Source organism: Oncorhynchus keta, chromosome 35 (assembly GCF_023373465.1).
Source record: "Oncorhynchus keta strain PuntledgeMale-10-30-2019 chromosome 35, Oket_V2, whole genome shotgun sequence".
In the NCBI taxonomy this organism is placed as follows: Eukaryota; Metazoa; Chordata; class Actinopteri; order Salmoniformes; family Salmonidae; genus Oncorhynchus; species Oncorhynchus keta.
The window spans coordinates 40111006-40138327 of record NC_068455.1 but is presented as its reverse complement, the minus strand read 5'-3'; the positions used below and the strand labels follow the sequence as shown (position 1 = coordinate 40138327).

General features: G+C 42.5%; 1 protein-coding gene across 9 annotated transcripts in view; it reads left to right on the top strand.

Annotated features, from left to right (window-relative positions):
• The first annotated feature begins 4033 nt into the window (after window positions 1–4033).
• The window catches only part of LOC118368485 (grainyhead-like protein 1 homolog), a 48317-nt gene continuing 25028 nt past the window's right edge, over window positions 4034–27322 (top strand). For 6 of the 9 annotated variants that reach the window (XM_052497016.1, XM_052497013.1, XM_052497012.1 and 3 more), the window contains exons 1-2: window positions 24272–24445; window positions 27008–27194. In XM_052497016.1, the coding sequence (XP_052352976.1) occupies window positions 24426–24445; window positions 27008–27194 (207 nt within the window). In that variant the 5' untranslated portion in view covers window positions 24272–24425. Of the gene's footprint in view, window positions 4251–24271; window positions 24446–24498; window positions 24642–27007; window positions 27195–27322 lie in introns of those variants that run through there. The other 3 variants (XM_052497014.1, XM_052497010.1, XM_052497015.1) reach the window with 3 other exon arrangements.

Genomic DNA, 27322 nt, shown 5'->3' with positions numbered 1-27322 from the left:
GTTATTCCGCGTGTTTTATTTTTCTAAACTGTTTCTATTTTTCTGTCTGCATTTTTGGGAAGGGCCCGCAAGTAAGCATTTCACTGTTAGTCTACACCTGTTGTTTACTAAGCATGTGACAAATCCAATTTGATTCGATTTTTGATTTGATAATAATGTGTGTGTGTGTGGGTGGGTGGGTGTATTTTGTATGTCTGCATGTTTGTGTGTATTCACACATGCTTGACATTCGTAATGAGCCCTCCTTAGACAAAAACACCAGGAAGTCTGTCTCAATGCAGCTGCCCAACCCTTACCAGCTGGGCTCAGGCACTGCTCCAGAGAGAGGGGGAAAAAAAGGAAAGAGCGAGAGCTGTGTCTCAGCAGTCCAATGTCTGACAGCTAGCCGCTGCCACCTCTCTCTCCCTGGCCACAAGCCACAGTACAGCGCTACAGCTGCACCCTGCCGCACCCTTTCTCTTCCCTTCTATTCTCTTCTCCTCCCACTTACAGGAATTTAGGAATGTGAAGGAGAGGATCCATTATGAATCAAGGATAGCGCCCCCATACTGGACCGCGGACCGGGTCCGGGCCCATAGCAGGGTCAATATGGACCGCGGGTCCTAAATAAAATAAACAAATAGAAAATCATAATTTTACTCGGTCTGGCTTCGACCCCTGGTATCATATAAGCACACAGGAAATTTTCTTTAAAACCGCAAAACAAATCTTTGCCCCATGCAAAATGTGTGACCGGACCTTCTGAAATAGTACTTGAGTACCCCTGGGATAGAGGGTTGTTCTAACTAACCAAGCAGATGGAAATAGAAGAGGCTCATATGTAATGTAATAGCATATTTCTACATGGGTGAGCCATAATGTAGCGTAGCTTTGCTCTGTGTGAACACTTCCTCTGTAGTGCCCTTCAAACACCCAGATGAGTCATACTGCTCTGGGTGTTACCATTGCCAATTAGCATCCTAGCAGGGCCTCTGCTCTGTTTGTGGATGTAAGTGCGACCAATGCAGCTTTATCCTGTGATCCGACCTGTGGAGAGTAAATAGATCGATATCCTCCTCCTCTACAAATATGAAAGAGTGTGGAAGAGGGGAATGAAGCTTGAAGAGCAGTAGCCCAGTCCGAATCAGCAGCACATGAGCATCGAGAAGGAGGCTGGAACGGGGGATGAGAATAATAAATCGATGTGTGTGTGATGAGTGAGGGTGTGTCTGCGTGTGCACCTGCGTGTGTGCCTGTGTGTCTTTGTATTTCTTTGTGAGCGCGTTCCTGTGCATGACATGCCAGTGTGTGTGCGTCGGTATCTATATGTGGCCCTTCCAGATAGATTTGAATGAATTGATAATGCCAGAGAATCCGGTGTTTGGAGGATATATTGGCAACGGTGCTGTTAGCAAACCATGCATTTGTTTAATCTGTTTTCTAGTGATTTTCTGGGGGATACATCCATAACAATGACCGAATGATGCGCGATTACACCTGGCATAGAAAATGTGCTATTCTGCCAGGACATTGTTCAGGGGAGCTAGCCAAATACACAGCTAAGAGTCACTTGAAGCTGAAGCTGGAATTACCCAAAACAAGCCGTGCTTTGTTTTTCTATTGGAATTTCTTTGTATATGTCCATAAATATTACGCTGATTCATGATTTCAACTGGCTGAGAAAAGCTGCCTGTCTGTCTTGTCCAGACTCCAACACCTTCATTATTATGGGACAGCTGGAGATGGAATTTCATTATTGAAACAATGTTGCAAATGTCAGAGAGACAGGCAGCAAGGTTTATACAAACCTCCACCGTTGAAAACCAATTGCTAGTCGAAAAGAAATTGGAGATCATGTCTAGATGTTTTTACAGTGGAGATTATATTAGAAATCGCCTCCCCGATGAGAAAGTGGATTATGCAGTGAGATGGACTAGAGTAAGTGTAGATTTAGCCAGTGTAATTTGTGGAATAGACACCGGATGGAATGCGGTTTTAACCAATCAGCATCCAGGATTAGACCAATCCGTTGTGTAAACTCATATTATAAACCGGGTGGTTCGAGCCCTGAATGCAGATTGGCTGCAAGATGTGGTATCAGACCATATACCATGGGTATGACAAAAAAATATTGTTAACTTGCAGCCTCTTAAATGTTCAAATTTTCTTTATTCATTTCAGTCTGGTATGAGAACGGTAGCCCCTATCTGCAAAAGCAGGGTGTCTGAGGGAAGTTTGGCTATTGATCGGTACTTTAAAATCTTCGGTGCTATTTACTACCATATATGGGCATACGGATTTATAAGGGCAGTCCCAGCCGAATACCTCATTTCAAGATGGCTGCTACCTACATTTCGGTTAGCGTTGTGAAGTATAGACAAAATTAACACGGAATACGCTGATATACACCGAAAGCCGGGACTCCACAGATCATGAGGACATATAATGTCACTTTGGATTGGTTTAGTGACACTTGGAAACGTCCCATAACCACACCTGACACCACTTATTAAAACATCTGCCCATTTCAGGTCTATCAATCCCATTTTTTTCTGATATTGTTCAGTTGTTGTGGAAGCCATCTGATGTGTTTTCAGCTCTAGTCATCAATAATTCACTTATAGCTTTTCAATGAAAGATGACAAAATAAAAAGTTATTTTGTTTGAGCTTGATCTTGTGTATTTTGAACTATGTAACTCCTATCTCTCCTGACCATTTCCTCAAAATCTCCCAGATGTCTTCTTTCCAAATATACCAAGTTTTGGCATGTCTGAATCATGTAATACTTTTGGTTAGGTCTATTTTGGCAGAAATCTACATTTTGTCATTACATTTACAAATTACATTGGTAACCAGTAATAATAGCAATAAGGCACCTCGGGGGGGGGGGTTGTGGTATATGTCCAATATACCACGGCTAAGGGCTGTATCCAAGCACACTGAGCTGTGTTGTGCATACAAACAGCCTGTAGCCTTGGTATATTGGCCATGTACCACACCCCCTCGAGCCTTATTGCTTAAATAACCCTCCTCCCATCAACAGCCCTGGTCTGCCCCTGGCCCAACAAGAGGCCTCATATCAAACAGTATTTATTTTATAAGGAATGGATGGTCAGTTACAGCATAACATTGATTTCCATTGAGATGAGGTCTTACAGAAAGACATTTGCATGACATTACTGTTAGCAAAGGGATGTCGCGTTATTATGTAGCTCCCTCTCCTGGTCATTAATGTGCACTGATATTTAAAATAGTTATTTGAACATGAGGGTGTATTAGAAATGGTCTGTATCATAATATACTTGTTAAGGCAGTGGTATTTCTGAGATAATATGCTGCTGAATGTACTGTTATAGTTCAAAGTAGATTCAAACTAGCGTCCTGAAAAGGCCTTCAGTCATAAGCATGCTCACTACTTCCTATTGCCTCCTGTTTTGCAGAGGCCCCAAATCTTTTTAATTAACAGGGTGGTGTACCTAATAAATGGAGTGTATATTGTAGTGAATTCAGTCCAGCGACTGTCAAGCCACCACCTTAACCGTTAAGCTTTGAGGTCTGAACCTCTTGACAGGCTTGCTTGGTGTTGGCTCAAGGTCGCCACACCTCACCCATCCTTCGGAAGTCTGTCCCCACGCTTCTCTATGTAACAGGGTTGGTTATGTTTTCACTTGCCACTTCGATGTTTATGTATTCCTATTGGTTAGTTGAATTTACATACCAATAAGGTGTTATGCCATTGGTTAAGCTCGCAGATAGGGGGAGATCGCAAATGTAAATTCTTCCTAATCTGATATTGACAACCAAGCGGTAGGTCACGTTCTGAAATACTGTATTCTATTTTCATATTTACAATGTGTACGAGTTCACTATGTACATGGCCTGCTATATTCTGAGTGTACAAAACATTAAGGACATCTGCTCTTTCCATGACAGACTGACCAGATGAATCCAGGTGAAAACTATGATCCCTTATTGATGTCACTTGTTAAATCTACTTCAATCAGTGTAGATGAAGGGCAGGAGACAGGTTAAAGAAGGACTTTTAAGCCTTGAGACAATTGAGACATGGATTGTGTTTGTGTGTCGTTCAGAGGATGAATGGGCAAGACAAAATATTTAAGTGTCTTTGAACGGGGTATGGTAGTAGGTGCCAGGTGCACCGGTTTGTGTCAAGAACTGCAACGCTGCTGGGTTTTTCACGCCCAACAGTTTCCCGTGTGTATCAAGAATGGTCCACCATCCAAAGAACATCCAGCCAACAACAACTGTGGTAAGCGTTTCAGTCAACATGGGCTAGCATCCCTGTGTAATGCAAATTGAGGCTGTTCTGAGGGCAACTCAGTACTAGGAAGGTGTCCTTAATGTTTTGTATACTCAGTGTATAAATCAAATCAAATTTTATTGGTCACATACACGTGTTTAGCAGATGTTATTGCGGGTGTAGCGAAATGCTTGTATATGTGTACGGTACCTGTTAGATATTGAGGGCATCCTGAGATGTGCTTATTGTTGTAAGAGTGAGTTAGCTAGCATGCTCTTATACAATGGTCGCATTAGCCCCCTGCTAACTCAGTTATTTCCAATGCTAACAGACATACCTCAAATCTACCACCATCAACATACTGTTGTCCTGAAACTCTAATGCTTGTGTCTATCATCAGAATAAACACCAATCAATTGGGATCGCTGGCTGTACAACCCTTTCTTAAAAAAACCAACGAAAGACAGTTACGAAGTACGATCACATCTGTTACACCGGGGCTGAGATCAGTCTTTTTGTCTTCGCTGTTACATCTGTACCAAATCCCTAACGTGTACACACCTGTCAAATGGCCTCACCCGGGGCTATTCCACATCTGACTCCTATGTAGCGAATTAGGAGGTAGCCCTGACTGGGACTCAAACCCGGATCCAGTGACTGGCAAGTCAACCTCTTTATTGTTACTCCAGTAGGTCCGGACCTCTTGATGTAATGGTTAAGGTGTTGGCTTGACAGTTGCTGAACCCGGGTTCCAGTCCCGGTCGGGGCCATCTCCTACAATATACTTTCTCCAATCGTTTTGTTCTGAACAGAACAACTTTTTTTCTCTCGTTCTGTTCCACTATTCTGACCAGCAACATAAAGTTCTGAACCGGTTTGAACACAAAAAAATTACCAGTTCATATCGTTCCTTTCTGTTCCTTTTTAACCTGTGAATTTTTTGCTCATTAAATTACTTCACCAATCAGTGTGGATAGAGCCGGCAAGCTAGTTGTTTACATGTGTGATGGACAGAAGAGTGCAGCTAGTGGCACAAGATTGTGCTGGTGGAGAGAGGGTTGAGGAGTCATGAAGCTCTGGGCATCTTGTTAAGAAAATAATGCCTGGAAAGTAAAATAACGTTAGTAACCGGTTCCCGTGCTTTTAGAAATAACGGTTCTGTTCCAGAACTGTGTGGATCACTTTCATTCCATTTCTGTTCCTTGAAAAACTTATTTTTTTGGTTCTGTTCCCTGAACCATGTATTGTACTTCCTTTAACTGCCCCTAATTGACCTATTTTTTTTTTTTTAGCCATAAAGTCAAATCAATCAAATTAATTTATAAAGCCCTTTTTACATCAGCCGATGTCACAAAGTGCTGTACAGAAACCCAGCCTAAAACCCCAAACGGCAAGCAATGCAGATGGAGAAGCACGGTGGCTAGGAAAAACTCCCTAGAAAGGCAGGAACCTAGGAAGAAACCTAGAGAGGAACCAGGCTGTGAGGGGTGGCCAGTCCCCTTCTGGCTGTGCCGGGTCGAGATTATAACAGGACATGGCCAAGAGGTTCAAACGTTCATAGATGACCAGCAGGGTTAGACAATAATAATCACAGTGGTTGTAGAGGGTGCAACAGGTCAGCACCTCTGGAGTAAATGTCAGTTGGCTTTTCATAGCCGATCATTCAGAGTTAGAGACAGCAGCTGCGGTAGAGAGAGTCCAAAACAGCAGGTCCGGGACAAGGTAGCACGTCCGGTGAACAGGTCAGAGTTCCATAGCCGCAGGAAGAACAGTTGAAACTGGAGTAGCAGCACGACCAGGTGGACTGGGCAGAGCAAGGAGCCATATCAGGCCAGGTAGTCCTGAGGCTTAGGTCCTCCGAGAGAAGAGAGAGAGAAAGAACGAGAATTAGAGGGAATATTCTTAAATTCACACAGGACACTGGATAAGACATGAGAAATACTCCAGATATAACAGACTGACCCTAGCCTCCCAACACATAAACTATTACAGCATAAATACTGGAGGCTGAGACAGGAGGGGTCAGGAGACACTGTGGCCCTCTGGGACGATACCCCCGGACAGGGCCAAACAGGCAGGATATAACCCCACCCACTTTGCCAAGGCACAGCCCCCACACCACTAGAGGGATATCTTCAACCACCAACCTACTACCCTGAGACAAGGCCGAGTATAGCCCACGAAGACCTCCCCCACGGCACGAACCCGAGGGGGGCGCCAACCCGGACAGGAAGATCATGTCAGTGACTCAACCCACTCAAGTGACACACCTCTCCTATGGACAGCATGGAAGAGCACCAGTAAGCCAGTGACTCAGCCCTTGTTAGAGGCAGAGATTCCCAGTGGAGAGAGGGGAACCGGCCAGGCAGATACAGCAAGGGAGGTTCGTCACTCCAGTGCCTTTCCGTTCACCTTCACACCCCTGGGCAAGACTACACTCAATCATATGACCCACTGAAGAGATGAGTCTTCAATAAATACTTAAAGGTTGAGACCTAGTCTGCATCTCTCACATGAATAGGCAAACCATTCCATAAAAATGTAGCTCTATAGGAGAAAGCCCTGCCTCCATCTGTTTGCTTAGAAATTCTAGGGACAGTAAGGAGGCCTGCGTCTTGTGACCGTAGTGTACATGTAGGTATGTACGGCAGGACCAAATCGGAAAGATAGGTAGGAGCAAGCCCATGTAATGCATTGTAGGTTAGCAGTAGGGAGGCTAGAAGTGTAGGGAGGCTAGCATTGGAGTAACATGACCAAAGTTTTTTGTTCTAGTCAGGATTCGAGCAGTCGTGTTTAGCACTAACTGAAGTTTATTTAGTGCTTTATCCAGGTAGCTGGAAAGTAGAGCATTGCAGTAGTCTAATCTAGAACTGACGAAAGCATGGACAAATGTTTCTGCATCATTTTTTGACAGAAAGTTTCTGATTTTTGCAATGTTACGAAGGGCTGTCCTTGAAATATTCTTGATATGTTCGTCAAAAGCGAGATCAGGGTCCAGAATAACGCAGAGGTCCTTCACAGTTTTATTTTTTAGAGATGACTGTACAACCATCAAGATTAATTGTCAGACCCAATAGAAGATTTGTTTCTTGGGACCTAGAACTAGCATCTCTGTTTTGTCCGAGTTTAAAAGTAAAACATTTGCCGCCATCCACTTCCTTATGTCTGAACACAGGCTTACAAAGAGAGCAATTTTGGGGCTTCACCATGTTTCATCAAAATGTACAGCTGTGTATCATCCGCATAGCAATGAAAGTTAACATTATGTTTCCTAATGACATCACCAAGAGGTAAAATATATAGTGAAAAAAATGCTGGTCCTAAAACAGAACCTTGAGGAACAATCAAATGTACAGTTGATTTGTCAGAGGACAAACCATCCACAGAGAGAAACTGATATCTTTCTGACAGATAAGATCTAAACCAGGCCAGTACTTGTCCGTGTAGACCAATTTGGGTTTCCAATCTCTCCAAAAGAATGTGGTGACCGATGGTATCAAAAGCAGCACTAAGGTCTAGGAGCACACGGACAGATGCAGAGCCTTGGTCTGACGCCATTAAAAGGTAATTTACCACCTTCACAAGTGCCGTCTCAGTGTTATGATGGGGTCTAAAACCAGACTGAAGTATTTCGTATACATTGTTTGTCTTCAGGAAGGCAGTGAGATGCTGCGCAACAGCTTTTTCAAAAATGTTTGAGAGGAATGGGAGATCCGATAAAGGCAGATATATAATTTCATTTTCTGGGTCAAGGTTTGGCTTTTTCAAGAGCGGCTTTATTACTGCCACTTTTAGTGAGTTCGGTACACATCCGGGGTATAGGGAGCTATTTATTATGTTCAACATAGGAGGGCCAAGCACAGGAAGCAGCTCTTTCAGTAGTTAAGTTGGAATAGGGTCCAGCATGCAGCTTGAAGGTTTAGAGGCCAAGATTATTTTCATCTAAGTGTCAAGAGATATAGTATTAAAACACTTGAGTGTCTCCCTTGATCCTAGGTCCTGGCAGTGTTATGCAGACTCACTACAACTGAGCTTTGGAGAAATATGCAGATTTAAAGAGGAGTCTGTAAATTGCTTTCTTATGATCATAATCTTTTCGACAAAGAAGTTAATGAATTTATCACTGCTGAACTGAAAGCCAACCTCTCTTGGGGAATGATGCTTTTTAGTTAGCTTTGTGACAGTATCAAAAATACATTTTGGATGAATCCTATTCTCCTCAATTTAAGTTGGAAAAATAGGATGATCGAGCAGCAGTGAAGGCTCTTTGATACTGCATGGTACTGAGTTTCCAAGCTAGTCGGAAAACACTTCCAGTTTAGTGTGGCGCCATTTCCGTTCCAATTTTCTGGAAGCTTGCTTCAGGGCTCGGGTATTTTCTGTATACCAGGGAGCAGGTTTCTTATGTCAGATGTTTTTAGGGGTGCGACTGCATCTAGGGTATTACACAATGTTACATTTAGTTCCTCAGTTAGGAGGTTAACTGATTTTTGTACTTTGATGGAGTACTCAAATAGAGATAATCAGCTTGAGCAAATTCAGGTGTATAATCACTGATCTACAAATAGTAGTCACTGCCAAATATGTTTGGTGCTATTTAAGATTCAAAGAGCTATGCCAAAAACACACGCACAACAAGACATTTATTGATTGGAGGCAGCTTGTGTCAATTACAGAACATTTCCTACCTGCAGCAACACTAGTGGACAATGCTCGAAATACCGGTATATAAAAGCCTAGTGCCTCAAAGTGACTGAGAAATCCTTGCCTGTTCAGAGGAAGATGCGATGCGAGAGGGTCCTACAGTGATAAGCAGACTGCCTGCCTACCCGCCTTTGGCATAACGACTCACATTGTTAGTGTGGAGACAAGACCATCACGTCATTATATACAGTATCTCTTCCCTTGTTATGAACGTCAGTGGGAAAAGCGAATGGATGCTGCGAGAGGATATACATTTTGATCATGTAGTGCCCTCCCCTGGTCATTCACATGCACTGACATCGGATATTTCAAATGGCTCTTTGAGCACAGGAAGGTGTACCAGAGATGGCCTTTATCACACTATACTTGTTAAGGCAGTGGACATTTTTTGAGATAATCTGCTGTTGAATGCATTATGAAATGAAAGTAGAGGATGGATTCAAACCTGCGAACTTGTGTCCTTTTGATGGCCCTCGGGGGGAGCTATAAGAGAGACCATCCTACACAAACACGAAGGACACACAAAAGGTTATTGTTTTTTTTTCTCCGCTCTCAAATATTTGTATAAACTTTGACATGGCTTAGGAGATAGCGACTGCAGGAAGGTAAAGGCCCATTTCACCAAATTAAAGTCTGATTTGTATAGGCGATTACATGATGAGTCAGGCCCTGGTTGTTTGCTTGAGTAATTTGAGAGGGGAGTTCCATGTAACCATGGCTCTATATACTGCTGTGCATTGCCTTGAATTTGTTTTGGATTTGGGGACATGGAGCACAATCAATGTTGACACATTGATGAGAAGTAGAGCACCACACAGTAAGTATTGTAGCTGAGCATGGACTAATTACTATTAATAAATAGTAGCATGAAAGTAAAATGTATCTCTCTGGTTTTTTTTTTGACATAACTGTACATTTCTTCCCCACTATAAACTTCGATGGAGACGTGACATGATTGCGATAAAGATGGATGCATACAAACACTGGGCCTTGTACGTTGGAAATGGCCATGTGATCCAGTTTATTTTAACTAGATAGGCCGGTTGAGAACAAGTTCTCATTTACAACTGCGACCTGGCCAAGATAAAGCAAAGCAGTGTGACAAAAACAACAACACAGAGTTACATGTGGGATAAACAAACATACAGTCAATAACAGAATAGAACAATCTATATACAGTGTGTGCAAATGTAGATGGGCAATAAATAGGCCATAGTGGCAAAATAGTTCAAATTTAGCATTAACACTGGAGTGGTAGATGTGCAAGTAGAGATACTGGGGTGCTAAAGAGCAAAAAAATAACAATATGGGGATGAGGTAGTTGGGTGGGCTATTGATGGGCTGTGTACAGGTGCAGTGATCAGTAAGCTGCTCTGACAGCTGGTGCTTATAGTTAGTGAGAGATATATATATATATATATATATATATATGTTGGCTTTGGGGATGACCAGAGAAATATACCTGCGTGCTACGGGTGGGTGTTGCTATGGTGACCAGTGAGCTGAGATTAGGTGGGGCTTTACCTAGCAAAGCCTTAGAGATGACCTGGAGCCAGTGGGTTTGGCGACGGATATGTAGCGAGGGCCAGCCAATGAGAGCATACAGGTCGCAGTGGTGGGTAGTATATCGGGCTTTAGTGACGAATGGCACTGTGATAGACTACACCCAATTTGCTGAGTAGAGTGTTGGAGGCTATTTTGTAAATTACATCACCGAAGTCAAGGATCGGTAGGATAGTCAGTTTTACGAGGGTATGTTTGGCAGCATGAGTGAAGGAGGATTTTTTGCGAAATACGAAGCCGATTCTAGATTTAATTTTGTATTGGAGATGCTTAATGTGAGTCTGGAAGGAGAGTTTACAGTCTAACCAGACCTAGGTATTTGTAGTTGTCCACGTATTCTAAGTCAGAACCGTCCAGAGTAGTGATGCTAGTCGTGCAGACAGCGATCGGTTGAAGAGCATGAATTTAGTTTTACTAGCATTTAAGAGCAGTTGGAGGCCACGGAAGGAGCTTATCTGGAGGGTTGTTAACACAGTGTCCACAGAAGGGCCAGATGTATACAGAATGGTGTCGTCTGTGTAGAGGTGGATCTGAGAATCACCAGCAGCAAGAGCGACATCATTGATATATACAGAGAAAAGAGTCGGCCCGAGAATTGAACCCTGTGTTACCCCCATAGAGACTGCCAGAGGTCCGGACAACAGGCCCTCCAATTTGACACACTGAACTCTATCTGAGAAGTAGTTGGTGAACCAGGCCAGGCAGTCATTTGAGAAACCAAGGCTATTGAGTCTGCCGATAAGAATGCGGTGATTGACAGAGTCGAAAGCCTTGGCCAGGTCGATGAAGACGGCTGCACAGTACTGTCTTTTATTGATGGCGGTTATGATATCGTTTAGGACCTTGAGCGTAGCTGAGGTGCACCCATGACCAGCTCGGAAACCAGATTGCATAGCGGAGAACGTACGGTGGGATTCGAAATGGTCAGGGATCTGTTTGTTAACTTGGCTTTCAAATACTTTAGAAAGGCAGGGCAGGATGGATATAGGTCTGTAACAATTTGGGTCTAGAGTGTCTCACCCCTTTGAAGAGTGGGATGACCGTTGCAGCTTTCCAATCTTTAGGGATCTCAGAAGATACGAAAGGGAGGTTGAACAGGCTAGTAATAGGGGTTGCAACAATTGCGGCGGATAGTTTTACAAAGCTGATTTGTAGGGTCCAGATTTTGCAGCTCATTCAGAACATCAGCTATCTGGATTAGGGTGAAGGAGAAGCGGGGGGAGGCTTGGACAAGTTGCAGCGGGGGGTGCAGAGCTGTTGGCCGGTTATAACTCCAGGTTATTCTAGAGAGGTATTCAGTTAACAATATACTGTATATCCATTGAATATGGCAAATACTTTGAGCTAAGTACAAATGTCTTAAAGAACTACAAAGGTTATGTTCGTGTGTAATATAAAAATGTACTACCGTTCAAAAGTTTGGGGTCACAAATTTCTTTGTTTTTGAAGGAAAAGCACATTTTTGTCCATTAAAACAACATCAAATTGATCAGAAATACAGTGTAGACATTGTTAATGTTGTAAATTACTATTGTAGCTGGAAACGTCAGATTTGTTATGTTTTTCTACATCGGCGTACTGAGGCCCATTATCAGCAACAATCACTCCTGTGTTCCAATGGCACGTTGTGTTAATCCAAGTTTATCATTTTAAAAGGCTAATTTATCATTAGAAAATCATTTTGCAATTATGTTAGCACAGCTGAAAACTGTTGTACTGAATGAAGAAGCAATAAAACGGGCCTACTTTAGACTAGTTGAGTTCCTGGACCATCAGCATTTGTGTGTTCAATTACAGGCTCAAAATGGCCAGAAACAAATAACTTTCTTATGAAACTCATCAGTCTATTCTTGTTCTGAAAAGTTAAGGCTATTCCATGCGAGAAATTTGCAAGAAACTAAAGATCTCGTACAACGCTGTGTACTACTCCCTTCACAGAACAGCGCAAACTGGCACTAACCAGAATAGAAAGAGGAGTGGGAGGCTCCGGTGCACACCTGAGCAAGAGGGCAAGTACATTAGAGTGTCTAGTTTGAGAAACAGACGCCTCACAAGTCCTCAACTGGCAGCTCCAACAGGGAAGAGGCGACTCCGCGATTCTGGCCTTCTAAATTGGCATACACTAACCATCTGACCATTGGTCACTAGGGACCAATACCAGGGGGATTGAGCACCACTAAATAAAGTAATCGTATGGATACTATTGCAACTGTCCTCTCTGATGTGACTTCCTTAGCGGTTGGACTAACCTCTGCCTTTTGTAAAGTGCAGTGATTTCTATCTGCTCCACCCAGGGATGGGCCTACCTGTCTATCAGGGTTGAACTACTACAGGTCTGACAGGTGTAGCTCTGTTAACAATAGACTAACCCAAAGGTGTTTCAGATTTAATATAGACACTCCTTAAAGACAGTACTTTGATTTATGGGAATGCCATAGTTTAATGAAATAATTACAGCATTTTAACAATGACAGGTTTGTTTAGACCATTAGTTAAGTGTTTACTCACACACACAGAAACACACACAGACACCAATTTATTGGAAACATCAATAACACACACACACACACACACCAATCCACTGCCCTGCAGGGTTAGAGGCTTGGCTTAGGTTCAAGTGAAACTTCTCTGTTTTCCTCTGGCTGTTGTCTCGCCTTAAGTGCATGGGTTGTCCTGACATTTTCCTCCAAACCTTTTTCACTTCAAATTAGCACAGACATGGCAGTGGCATTAGATCTAATCCCTTATGAAGATCCTTCCTACCAGAGGGATTTTAGACAAGTTTGACAAGGGGTTAATTAGATGACATTGCAGTAAAATGGTGTCTCACACAGGAAGACTGTAAGTATCTTGAAAGGGGAGGAGAAAGAAAGAAGTTGAACTTGATGGGTCATCGAAAGGTCTCCATAAGTTTTTTTTTTTCCTCTTTATTTTCACAATCAACATGAAAGGTCAATGGTCATCCACCTGGCTCATTGTTATGGCCTGTAGTTTTCTTTACTAATGAGGACACAAGGTCAAGAATGTATTTTTTAAAATAATTTTATTTAAACCTCATTTTACCAGGTAAGTTTACTTCGAACACATTTTCAATTACAGCAACCACCTGGGGAATAGGTACATGTGAGAGGAGGGGGATGAATGAGCCAATTGGAAGCTGGGGATGATTAGGTGGACATGTTGGTATGAGGGCCAGATTGGGAATTTAGCCAGGGCACCGGGGTTAACACCCCTACTCTTACGATAAGTGCCATGGGATCTTTAGTAACCACAGAGAGCCTGGACTCAAGTTCTTAGTTTTTCCTAGAATAGGATTAATGATGATGCAATATAGGCTCTCTCATCATGGGTATTTTTCCTATAGAGAATACTACCTCATTCTAGAATTCTCAGGGATCGTGGGAAAAATTCCCAAGCTCACATAATGGCATGAGACATGGGCTGTTGATAACTACAGTATGTATGGAAAAACACTTGACTTCACTGAAATGTTTAGTCTGTTGTGAAACGAGTGACACCTCGATCGCCCTCTGTTTAAACCACACTATTATGTTAAGGGATGAGTGGTAAAGGCCTCTATAAAAGCCCTTTATGAGTATGTGGTTTAGCTCTCTGCCCTTTTGACAGTTGCTTTCTTCACTGTGCTACACCCACATGGGAAGCAATAGACTGAGAGTAAAGGATAAATGGCTTTCGGAGCACCGTTGTGGTTCCTTTCTCTCCACGTGAAGATGACAGTAATCAACAACCTGCTGAGTTTGGCTGTGGAACAACAGAAACTCAGCTAGGCTTGTTCCTACCTGCCCTGAGATCTTTTACGAACTGGATCCAGTCTGTTCTCTCTCTCACCTGCCTCCCAAACCCTGTCCCGACACACACACACACACACACACACACACACACACACACACACACACACACACACACACACACACACACACACACACACACATGCAAACGAACAAGCAAGTACAAACACATATTGCACACACACGTCACGCAAATACACACACAGACCTACAGTGTGTGTGTCTGTGGTTAATGCGATTAGGGGGGATATTGTGGGGCAGGGAACAACCAACGCGCCCCTCTTTCACACCCTCTCAGTGAAATGAATATAAGGACTGCTGGTAGCAAAACTGATATTTTTTTGTTTCGCTTCTGCTGTTACCTTTCATTCACCTTAGCCCAGAATCTGGTGTTGACTGACTGACAAAAGTGTGACTCCCTTTGAGACTTACGGAACGGCTTTTTTCTTGATTTTTGACTGGCACGTGAGAGTCTCTCAATTAAAGTGGATGTAAAGCAGAGATGCAGAGAAGAAGACTGTAAAGCTGCTTTGTAAGCAGGAAACATGTTGATTTGTAGACAAATTCAACATCATCCGTTAGTTCAATCTTGTTCAACCATAATTTGTTTCAGCAGTAAAGTAAGACGGTTCTTAAAATGGATTCTGAAAAAATGAATGTAACCGAGTGCTTTTGCCATAACACAAAAATGAGTTCCAACTTCCTCTAAGATAACTTCAGGTTTGGTAACAAATCTGTGTACTGCACACGCACACACACACACACACACACACACACACACGTATTTCATAAATCTAATCGCACGAGACAAGGTGAGCTTTTTGGTGGCCTCCCACGCATACCTAACACAAACCTACCCTGACACAAACCTGATTATGTGACCCAGCCTGATGAAATGATAAATTCTCCAATAGTCATGAATATTCATTGTCTGTAGGATATCATGTTTTGCTCTCCTAAGTAGCCTGTGAGATTTAAAAAAAAGTTTTGTAGTAGATACTGTATGCTATGGGACACAGAGTATGTCAGTATTCCACACAGAGAAAAGGAGGAAAGGGTTAAAAAATTGCCTTGTGTGTCTTTCCACCTCTGGAACAGTTAAGTGATAATGCCCTTGAAGCTACGGTTGGAGGATATGCTGGCAAGGGTGTTGTTAGGCCCGAGACTAAGTCGAGGGTCGGCAAACATACTCAAATAATTATTGACATGTTTTCATTTAAAAACATTGTTTTTATGAATTTACAGAGCGTTTGGAAAGCATTCAGACTTCTTGACTTTTTCCACATTTAGTTACGTTACAGCCGAATTCTAAAATGGATTAAATAAAACATTTTCCTCATCAATCTACACACAATACCCCATAAAGACAAAGCAAAACAGATTTTTTTTTTGTTTTTTTGCTAAGTTATATATATATATGTGTAAAATATACCTTATTTACATAAGTATTCAGACCCTTTGCTATGAGACTCGAAATTGAGCTCAGGTGCATCCTGTTTCCATTGATCACCTTGAGTCCACCTGTGGTAAATGCAATTGATTGGACATGATTTGGAAAGGCACACACCTGTCTATATAAGATCCCACATTTGACAGTGCATGTCAGAGCAAAAACCAAGCCATGAGGTTGAAGGAATTGTACGTAGAGCTCCGAGAAAGGATTGTGTCGAGGCACAGGTCTGGGGAAGTGTGACAAAACAATGTCTGCTGCATTGAAGGTCCCCAAGAACACAGTGGCCTCTATCATTCTTAAATGGAAGAAGTTTGGAACCACCAAGGCTCTTCCTAGAGCTGGCCGCCCGGCCAAACTGAGCAATTGGGGGAGAAGGGCCTTGGTCAGAGAGGTGACCAAGAAAGCGATGGTCAATCTGACAGAGGTCCAGAGTTCCTCTGTGGCGATGGAAGAACCTTCCAGAAGGACAACCATCTCTGCAGCACTCCACCAATCAGGCTTTTATGGTAGAGTGGCCAGACGGAAGCCACATTTATACATTTTCATCTTCCAAAGAACATAATACAAAATGTGCCTAAATGGGTGTGAGTTTTCAAACGAACATGTGAAAATCCCACGATCAAACTGGAATGGACTACGTTCTTGTTTGCTTGCTTTCCGAAAGAAGGCATCCGTCTCGAAACATTAGCGAACCAGTTCCCTTACAAATGACATGACTGTCACCTCATCTACAGGACATTGTCACTGGTGGTGTCACCATATGATCACAGATAGTGTGTCAACAATTCATGGTCATATTTTTGGATAAGTTCCTCACAAAGGTAGCCTAGTTCACGCCGCAGAGAGACAGAGAGAGAAATAAATGGAACGCAGCAACTTTATACCATTGGAGTAGCAAGATATCCCAAACTGTGTAAATGTTATAACCTGAAAGAGATCTGATAGAATGTACCACCGTGATGACGTTTCAGTCATAGGCCAGAGAGTGCCGTGTTGGTCACGGCGATAATGATAGGTCAGGTGCAGTGGTTAGTACAGACACATACAGTTTGTAAGGACACAGTGAAGTTTACATGGACCAAGACAATCTCAAGTCTCTTCCTCGAGCATTTTGACCTGAACTATTTGCCTCGGCAGCTGGGCCCATCAAGCCAAAAGAATATCAAGCTGAAACTGATAATAATGGATTGCTTCTATAGAGGTTTTTTCAGGTCTCATTACACTGTAAGAAAGCTTCAATGTATAGCAACCTGTCTAAAGTCCTAAACACTTGACATGACTTGTGAGGTAGTTTAATTTTCTGTCAGTGTTCGAGTGAGATCAGGGGGCAGAGGCTGATTTTGGAGAAGTCTGTCAGCCGCAGCAGCGCCACGTTTACCCACGGAAATGTCTGGGCCTGTAGCACTCCACTGCTCCGGTTACTCTGCTGTTGTCCTGCCTCACCCGCTGACGGTTGGGGCGCTTGCCCGTCGTCTTTCAAAGTTCGTCTCACATGCTGAAAGTTGTATATATTTCGGGCAGCCATGTTGTTGTTTTTTAGTAGGGCCATGAACAGACGAAAACAAGAAAAAACAGAAACAAGAACTCCTACAATAGTATAGCAAACATACTTGTGTATATACTGTACGGACAATACAGTTACCTGTAGCTAACTTAATAGAGGTACTGTTGTACCTTAAGTTTCTGTATATAACTGACTTTCACAGACACTCTGTTTTGATTATACTGTGTAAAATACATGCACGCGTCAATATTAGAGAAATACTTGCATTCATAGTACAGCATAACCTAGGGCCTGAACAAACAATGTAATCCAAGTTTGACGTGGACCAGCACTCTTTGAATAATAATGTGTAATAACGTTATAAAGTTGTTTACTTGGTAAACTCCCTTTCCTACAGGATTCTGATTAACATAACCACCACAATAGCATCATGGTCCTATGGAATCTGTGCCAGGTTTAAGATGGTGCTTTCGGAAAGGATTAAGACCCCTTGACTTTTTCCACATTTTGTTACGTTACAGCGTTATTGCAAAATGGATTAAATAAACAAAAATCCTCATCAATCTACACACAATACCCTGTTATGAAAAAGCAAAAACAGGTTTTTAGAAATTTTAACGGATTTATTACAAATAAAAAACTGATACCTTATTTTGTCACACCTGCTCCCTCTCCCCCTCTCTGGTGCTCGAAGGCACCAGGCTGCCCATCAATACGCACACCTGTCACCATCATTACACGCATCAGCGCTCATTGGACTCACCTGGACTCCTTCACTTAGTTGATTGCTTCTTCTATATCTGTCTGTTCCTTAGTTTGTTCCCATGTCAGCATTATTGTCGTTATGTTTCCCCTGTTCAGACACTGTACTTGCTTCTCGTCTCCCAGCGTCTGTCCTTACAGAATGCTGACACTAATATTTGAAGCATCAAGGATTCTTTTGTTTTGTGGGTGACGTCGGGACCGGGTGCCACTGCTGAAGGATCCAGGGTGCCTCAGCTGGCTCGTCGGGCTTCCACGCCTTAGCTGGCTCGAGAGGTTTCTTTGCCTTGGTTGGCTCGGCAGGCTCCCATCTCACGTCATGCCTCAGCCGGCTTGTCAGGCTCCCGCGCCTCAGTGGGATTGTCAGGCTTTCACGCCTCAACCAGCTCATCAGGCTCCCACACCTCAGCCGGCTCGTTGGGCTTCCATGTCAGGCTCGTACAGGTGGCGCTCCTGGGGGGTGGTACTGTCACGCCTGCTCCCACTCTCCCTCTCTGGTGCTCAAAGGCACCAGGCTGCCCATCATTACGCACACCTGTCTCCATCATTACACGCATCAGCACTCATTGGATTCACCTGGACTCCTTCACTTTGTTTATTGCCCCTTCTATATCTGTCAGTTCCTCAGTTTGTTCCCGTGTCAGCATTATTGTTGTTATATTTCCCCTGTTTAGATGCTGTCCTTGTTTGTTTCTTGTCAGTTATTTATTAAATGTTCACTCCCTGTACTTGCTTCTCGTCTCCCAGTGTCTGTCCTTACATATTTACAGAAGTATTCAGATCCTTTGCTATGAGACTCGAAATTGAGCTCAGGTGCATTCTGTTTCCATTGATCATCCTTCAGATGTTTCTACAACTTGATTGGAGTCCACCTGTAGTAAACTCAATTGATTGGACATGATTTGGAAAAGCACACACCTGTCTATATAAGGTTGACAGTGCATGTCAGAGCAAAAAACCAAGCCATGAGGTCAAAGGAATTGTCCGTAGAGATCCAAGACAGGATTGTGTCGAGGCACAGATCAGGGGAAGGGTATCAGAACAGTTCTGCAGCATTGAAGGTCCCCAAGAACAAAGCGGCCTCCATCATTCTTCATCATCCATCATTCTTAAATGGAAGAAGTTTGGGACCACCAAGATTCTTCCTAGAGCTGGCCACCCAGACATACTGAGCAATCGGGTGAGAAGGGCCTTGGTCAGGGAGGTGACCAAGAAGCTGAGGGTCACTCTGACAGAGCTCCAGATGGAGATGGTTGTCCTTCTGGAAGGTTCTCCCATCTATGCAGCACTCCACCAATCAGGCCTTTATGGTAGAGTGGCCAGACGGAAGTCACTCCTCGGTAAAATGCACATGACAGCCCGCTTGGAATTTGCCAAAAGGCATCTAAAGGACTCTCAAACCATGAGAAACAAGATTCTCTGGTCTGAATGCCAATCTGGAGGAAACCTGGCACCATCCTTATGGTGAAGTATGGTGGTGGCAGCATCATGCTGCGGGGTTGTTTTTCAGAGGCAGGGCCTGGGAGACCTGACAGAGCTTGAGAGGATCTGCAGAGAAGAATGGGTGAAACTCCCCATATACAGGTGTGCCAAGCTTGTAGCGTCATACCCAAGAAGGCTCGAAGTTGAAATCGCTGCCAAAGGTGCTTCAACAAAGTACCGAGTAAAGGGTCTGAATACTTATGTAAATGCGATATGTCCGTTTTTTATTTCTAATACATTTGCAAACATTTTGCAAACATTTTGCTGTGTCATTATGGGGTTTTGTCTGTAGATTGAGGGGGGAAAACGATTTCATCCTTTTTAGAATACGGCTGTAACGTAACAAAATGTGGAGAAAGTCAAGCGGTCTGAATACTTTCCGAATGCACTGTAGCTTCGTTGTGGTTGGTAACGGTCCTTTCTTTTAGTCCGTTAAGAGCCCAGTTAACTTCCACACAGCTGAGGGCAATAACATCTCCTCTGTTGTGTAAAGCAACAACACACTCTGTTAAGGATCTCAGCGTCTCTGACACACACACACACACACACACACAGGTTATTGTGAAGAGGGCTAGGGTGGAGAAGGGTGGTGGTGGGGTTAGTATACAGGCCTATGGTACCCTCACTGTCTCCCAGTGTTTGCACTGTCAGCACAGAGAACAGAGTGATAACATCAAAGCCGAGCCTCAGCAAAACACCTCAACTCATCATATCCGTATGCCCTGCCTTAGTCATCGTGTTTGTGTGCACCAACTCTCTGTGTTATTTCTCCCTGGCCAAACGTGGAATATTGTGCATAGATGATTGCTATGGTTTACTTCTACAGCTTTCCCTACCTGTGTTTTACCATAGGTGATGGTGTCTGTTGTGACTATATGGGTTTAACTCCTATTACCTGCTCCCCTCTTGAGGCTATTGGATGTGTGCCATTCATTTTTGTGTGTGTCTTAAGTAAATTATCAAAAAAGGCATATTTGGAAAAGGTGTGTTAATTTGTCATTTGGCAGGGTTGAGGGCAGAGCATTTGGCTTGTTTGGGGGCAGAGCTCATTAAATTAAAAGCCATATTTCTACCTTTGTGTACCTATTTAGGATACATCACCATGAAGAGAATAACGTTCATATGCATAATTATGCTTTACTGTATAGTACAGATCAGGGACCCATGATGAAATTCCGTTACTGCAATTCCGTTACTGGGTGTTAATCCACTTCACTTACTGTAGTCCCATAACCACAATATCATTTTTCAATGTGCCATGTCAAATCTTAATTTGGGAACAGACATTTAACAGAGTTTGGGGAAAACGTGGACATTAAAAACTGAGGGAGATTTTACAGAAATGATATTACCAATCTTTGTGTCTGTTCTTCCAGTAAATGTGTTTTTGTAAAATATTCAGTGTATATTGTTCAGTGTATATTGTTCAGTGTAAATTGTTCAGTGTAAATTGTTAAGTGTAAAGTGTTTAGAGTTGTATGGTTTGTTCAACTTTGAAATCAATGGTTTTTTGTTTGGCGCACATTTTTTTGTGAAAAATCTGAGTCTCAGTATAATTCTGTTACCGTGGAATTGCCCTAAGAGGAATACTGTCTGATAGAGATCTTCAAACAAGCATACCGTTGCTTTGTTCAAATAGGAAACTCTATTAAATAAATAGTCATACTCGGGTTTACTTAGTTTCATCTATAACACAGGAGAATTAGCATCCACCCTCATAGGGACAACGTAACAATTCACTCACTACGGTATAAGGCTCAGCTAAGACGAGCTAACAAGCCTGCTGGATAAGAGGTTACATTTGCATGTCATTTCCATGAGATCCTGGTTAGCTGTCGAGTGCTAGGAGTGTAGAGCAGGCTGTAAGTGCCAACGGTCAGGGATTCCAGGATGAACCAATGGGAAAGGGGGTGTGAGAGTGAACGGGATATGAGGCTTCTCCCGAACAAAACATATATATCATCCCCAAACTCACTCAATAAATAGACCGTTTAACAGATAAGGATCAGGTAACCACGGTGAGCTGTTAACTGTTGGAAACCTCAGACAAACTCATGAAGAGATGATGTTATTTCTGATTTCACAAAGATAACATGATTACACTCTTCGCTGGTTGTGCTTTGTTCCTTAGACAGACTCAAGCCCAGACAATTCCCAATAAGACACTGAAAGCTTATAATCCATGTCAATACTTGGTGAGGAAAACGAAACTATCAGATGTTGCTAGTGAGCTTTAAATGGGCTCCCAAGGATTCAGAACTGTCTTTTTAGACGGTTTTGGTATTGCACTAGCAAAATAACTATCTGATTAATAATTCATATCAGAGATGCTGGTTTGGTGATATAATGCAAGCGATCTCCCTTTTGATCTGCTGTATAGTACTGTATTTGGTCTGTATTTTCCACATGCAGTATGTACAGTAGTCATACGAAGCAGCAATAAGCACCTCGTAGCGCATCCCGCGTCTCTCTCCACCAATCAAAATGACATCCCCTTTTGTTGGTTCAGTTGTTTTGCGGCAGAGCATTCTTTATCAAAGCTATGCCAAGAATTATTCCTTGGAACAATTTGAAAGTCTTCAAAAGAAAGAAACAGTTCGCTTCTCTCGCTGTCAATTCCTGGTTATACTCTAGTGACTAGTCATAGTCTGGGGGCCTTGAGTTTCTCCTCACCACAGTCATACCATATGCTAAGGAAAAACCCCCGGGGACTAAGTTCTAATGAAAGCAACGTGTCTGTTACTCAACTGAATTTAGACGTTGATGTTTCATATAAATTGTTCTACATTCGCGTTGGAAACAGTAATAGCTTGATTCCATTTGTCTGAAAACAATGTCTCAAGGTAGGCTCACCTTATGTGTAACCTATACTCTCCTCATGAGTCCTATAGGTTGATCCCATGGGTTTCTCCTGCCTATTTCCCCCACCATGCTTTCACTCTTGTCTACACGCTCTACTACTTAGTCAACACCCAGCGTGTCTACGGCCGATCTCCAGACCTGGCTGCATGGCGGATATTCCTAGCTCTCTCCCTGCCTGTATCCCTACCCTCTGGTTCTATCCCATGCCCTAAGTGCAAACAAAAACAAACACGGCTGTCGGGAGAAGCCTTTCAACTAGATAAACAATTAAACAGGACTGGGTGTGCATTCGGGGGGTTGATCCCAACAGTGCGTCAACTTTGCATCTTGCTGATAGCATCTTTAAAGCCTCCTCAGACTAAGAAGAACTGCTGTTTATTTTCTCTCCATATGTTTCTTTTTAACTCTGATCTGCGTAAAAGCTGGGTATTGACGATTAGGGGAGAAGTATGTTCTCAGTGTGGAATTCCATGTGAATGACGTACTGTATGGAGCCAACAGTGTAAATGCTTGTCACGTTATAAATGCATACAATTCATTCATTTATTATTCACAAATGGATTGGTGGCAACATATTCCATTTCATTGCTTTGTGTAATATCAGGAGTAAATCGGCCATAAAATACTAATATAATAAAGACCAAAGTAACTCCCTTTTATTATTATGACGGTGGTAAATAATATAATAATAATAATATATGCCATTTAGCTGACGCTTTTATCCAAAGCGACTTACAGTCATGTGTGCATACATTCTACGTATGGGTGGTCCCGGGAATCGAACCCACTACCCTGGCGTTACAAGCGCCATGCTCTACCAACTGAGCCACAGAAGGACCACAATATTAAATGGTAGAGATGTTTTGTTTATGAATTAGAATTTTAGGCTTTTCTCTCAAACAAATTCCATTTCCAATTGGGTGTCATGTAATTGGTAATATCCAGGGCTTGGGTAAGAGCTCACTGAAACTGAGTATCTGACCGCACCTCTACTACTTGAGTTCCTGCACCTCTACTACTCGAGTTCCTGCAACTCTACTACTTGAGTTACTACACCTTTTACTGCTTGAGTTCCTGCACCTCTAATAGAATATTAGCTAAAAGGTATTGTGGAATTCTTGCACCTAAATATAAACTATACCAGCACCCAAAATGAGTACATACACCTATTTCAGTCCAAGTCAAGCCCTACTAATATCCCATCAGGTAGCCTTGAGGTTAGAGCGTTGGGCCAGTAACCTGAAAGGTTCCAGGTTTGTTTACCAGAGCCGACAAGGTAAAAAAAAAAACATCTGTCTCTGTGCACTTGAGCAAGGCATTTAACCATAACCCTATTGGTGTCTCAGGGAGAGTTAGGATATTAAACAACAAACACACATTACCATTACACACTTGTGTGTAACAGGACAAATATAAGCACCCCCAAAATTATTATAGTATTATCACCCTACAAGCCTTTGGTGAGCTTGACCCCAGACACTCTGATATGCCTCTTAAGTTGCCTGCTGTTAGCTAAAGCAATCCATCAGTTTACACAAGTGAGGTCTAATTAAGTGCTGAAGCTGGTTGCACTATGTAGTTCTTCTATAGCTTGATGGTTATCTTAAGTCAAAATGTATGCAAACTAGAATTGAGCATTTTCTTATCCTAAAATAGTACAAATTGTGATAGATAGTATTGGCTACAATAAAAGCACTGTATTGTGGGTCACCTTTAATTCTGTCACTTTCTGTGTCACTCTCTTCCACACTGTCTTACTCTCTTAATTAACCAAGCCCACAGGTAGAGCAATACAAAGTACCAACACATGTTATTGAGTATTGAGCTCCACCCCTTACCGCGTTGTAATCCAATCCGATGCCCTGTCACAGGTAAAACCGGCCTCATATTCTCACACTATACCCCAAAAGCGAGAAAAGCCGACAAAACCCGTTCAGGACACTTTTACTGTGGCCCTCATCTCAAGTCGTAATTTAGTTTTTCTGGGGAAAGAAGACGGATCGGATTTACAGTACTAACTAGAAAGTCCAGTTCCACCAACCGAGATGTCACAGGAGCATGACAAGTAAGTGTTTTTCAATCACGACTGGAAGTCCAGCGGAACCAACGTGTTGAACTCATACTGCATTCTCTACTCTGGTGCAATAATGACCCGTCGATATTTGACTGTTTTTGAGAGGGGTTTACCTGGTGCAGGTCGATTCTAATAAGAGTTCCCTGGACTGTGGGAAAGTGTACTTTTTGCCTGTCTGCCAAAACGAGTATGATTCAATATCTGTATTTATCGTGCTTGGGATCCGTGAGATCGCCATTGAGAGCTTTATACAAGCAGTTTCACTTGTCGTGTTCCAGCCTGTACGGCACAGGTGTACTGTATCTCTCCACCTGTCGTGCTAGATAAGGCAACTGTTCCGAGCAACCTTCTGCCGTTCTGTGTGTGTTCTTGATGTGCGGTTCATTATTTGATTATGTGGTTAGACTTTAATTTGAAGAAATTCGCCTTAATACCACTGGAGGTGTTTGATTTGGCTTTACCTTAGCGAGGCATACGTTTTACCTATTGTTTTAGGATACTTTATTGAAGTTGAGGCATTATCCATATATTTTCCAATTTATTTTAGGTTACATTTAAGTCATTTTGAAATGCACTGTGATTCCTAATCCATGCTTGTAATGGCATTTCTAATCAGAAATGGCATTTTAATCCAAAACAATATGAATAATTATTTGTATAATTTTTATTATATTTTTAATCTTTGCTCAAAAGTGGTCAAATGTGGATGTATTTTTGTCTGAGGGCAATGACAATGAGACTGACTCCAGTGAAATCGTACACCTGTTAGGCGTTGGCCACCATAGTCAAAGGAACATTGTAAGCAAGCTTTCTCTCCGCTGTATTGCAGACAGACATACAGTCAGTCACTGGACGAATCATTTCTTCTGACAGAATTATTTAGTTGATTGAGATGGTGAATGTATATTTTTTTTGTAAAAAGAAGAGGATTTTGATATTCACACACAGGCCATTGTTGAAAGGGAGGGGGGGGGGGGCTATAAATATATTTTTAACGTAATTCCACATTTTAAAATGTGTAATTTAGGCCAGTTTATTTCCTGGGACATCCAGATACGGTGTGAGATGCAATTGGGGTTCCTCTTCAACCTTTCTGGAAAAGCAATGTAGACTACGCTATTTATCCAGTGTCCAATTCAATTTTTTTTTTATCCAAGTATAAATCGCTCATGCTTCTTTGTTTTAACAATGTAACGTTATTGCGAATCCTATCGGATTGCAAATCACTAACGCCTCGATTTTACCCGGGAAACAGTTCGTGAATTAAACTATTAGATATTGGACTATTAATAACACATTGACATTAACCAGCCAGAATAAAAGCATTTGCTGTAGCAACTATAGTTTAGACGCAAAGGGAAATAAATCTGTAAATTCAGTGTGTGCCACACCGGAGAAGCGTTCATGTGAATTGAAGATAGAAAAGCTATAGGTGTCTTATCTCACACGACCCTTTATTTTCTAGGATCATAGGATACCTTTTTGTTTGTAGATATATATTTATTGAAAGAAAGAAATATGCCTAGTGTAGCCTTTAGGTCTGAGAAGTCGTCTTTGTTTGCACTTTCAATGTTGTTCCCACATCCCACTTGAAAGATCTAGGGTTCTGTTTATGACTGTAAAATAATGTGGCTAAAAAGAAAACTACTGAATAATGGTGTGACCATGCCATATAACACATACTGCACAATTCCAAGTTTGGCCTTCACCCGCAATTGACAGAAAGCCTGCATTGCTTCTGATAATACAATGGTGTAGCCCAAAAAGGTGCCTTATCAAGTCCTAGAAGAATAAGATTTGTATTGATTTCTTATTCTTATACACCCCCATCCAACTATCTCCTTCACTAAATGCCAGAAGAAGGTGTCTAGTTCCTCTTAGACCCTCACTGTCTGATTTAAAGGATGTGTAATTTGCTTTCTATGGGAGAGTATTCAATTAAGCTTTGGCGTGATGATGATGACGACAGCGATACATGTTCTCAAACAGGTTCTCTAGAAATTAAACAACAACCCAGTCTGGTAAACCGTGGAATGTTGCACTAGATCCTTCTGTGTAGATAACAGACGGGTAACCAATAGGAAACACTTAACGGCAGACCGATAACAAATAGGAAACTGTTGATCACCATGAGCTGTCACACTGGAAGAGCCAGAAGAGGTTCTCTCCTCCAAGAGACGCCATAATCTCACAAGTTGCTGAGATTTGTTGCACAATCGTCTTGCTTGTACAACAAGTCTGGAAGATAAAGTGTGACACTGTTGATCTCTCCAACCTGTTAGTCGGTTGTGAACAAGGCATTGATTGTTGCTCTGACTGTCTGGTGATTTATGTGCTGTTAGTCTGGCGTATGTCTGATTATGAAAAGACCAGGTAGAAAAACGGGGATCTGTTAACTACACATCTATAACTCAGTCCATCTTTAACGTGTAGCTTTTTATTATGATTATCATGCAGCTCCTGGTTTTGACATGTACAGTATGTAGCACATGAGGTTCTCCCATTACATTGTGACGGCACTCCTCCTAACCCCCCCCCCCCTGCCCCCGCCAGTAAGAGGGCAGTCCTGGTGCTGCAGAATGAGCCCAGCTACGGTCAGCGCCGGCCATTCACCAACGAGGACGAGGCGTGGAAGTCGTTCCTGGAGAACCCCCTGACTGCCGCCACCAAGGCCATGATGAGCATCAACGGTGACGAAGACAGCGCCGCAGCCCTGGGCCTGCTCTACGACTACTACAAGGTAACATAGAAGTGACCGAACTAATGCTGGTTGTTACCGGTAAAGGCACTGTGTTCCCACACAGGTGTCATGACACTTCTGTAAGATTATGGCTGCACTGTAATTGATTATTATCAATTGATTGTTAA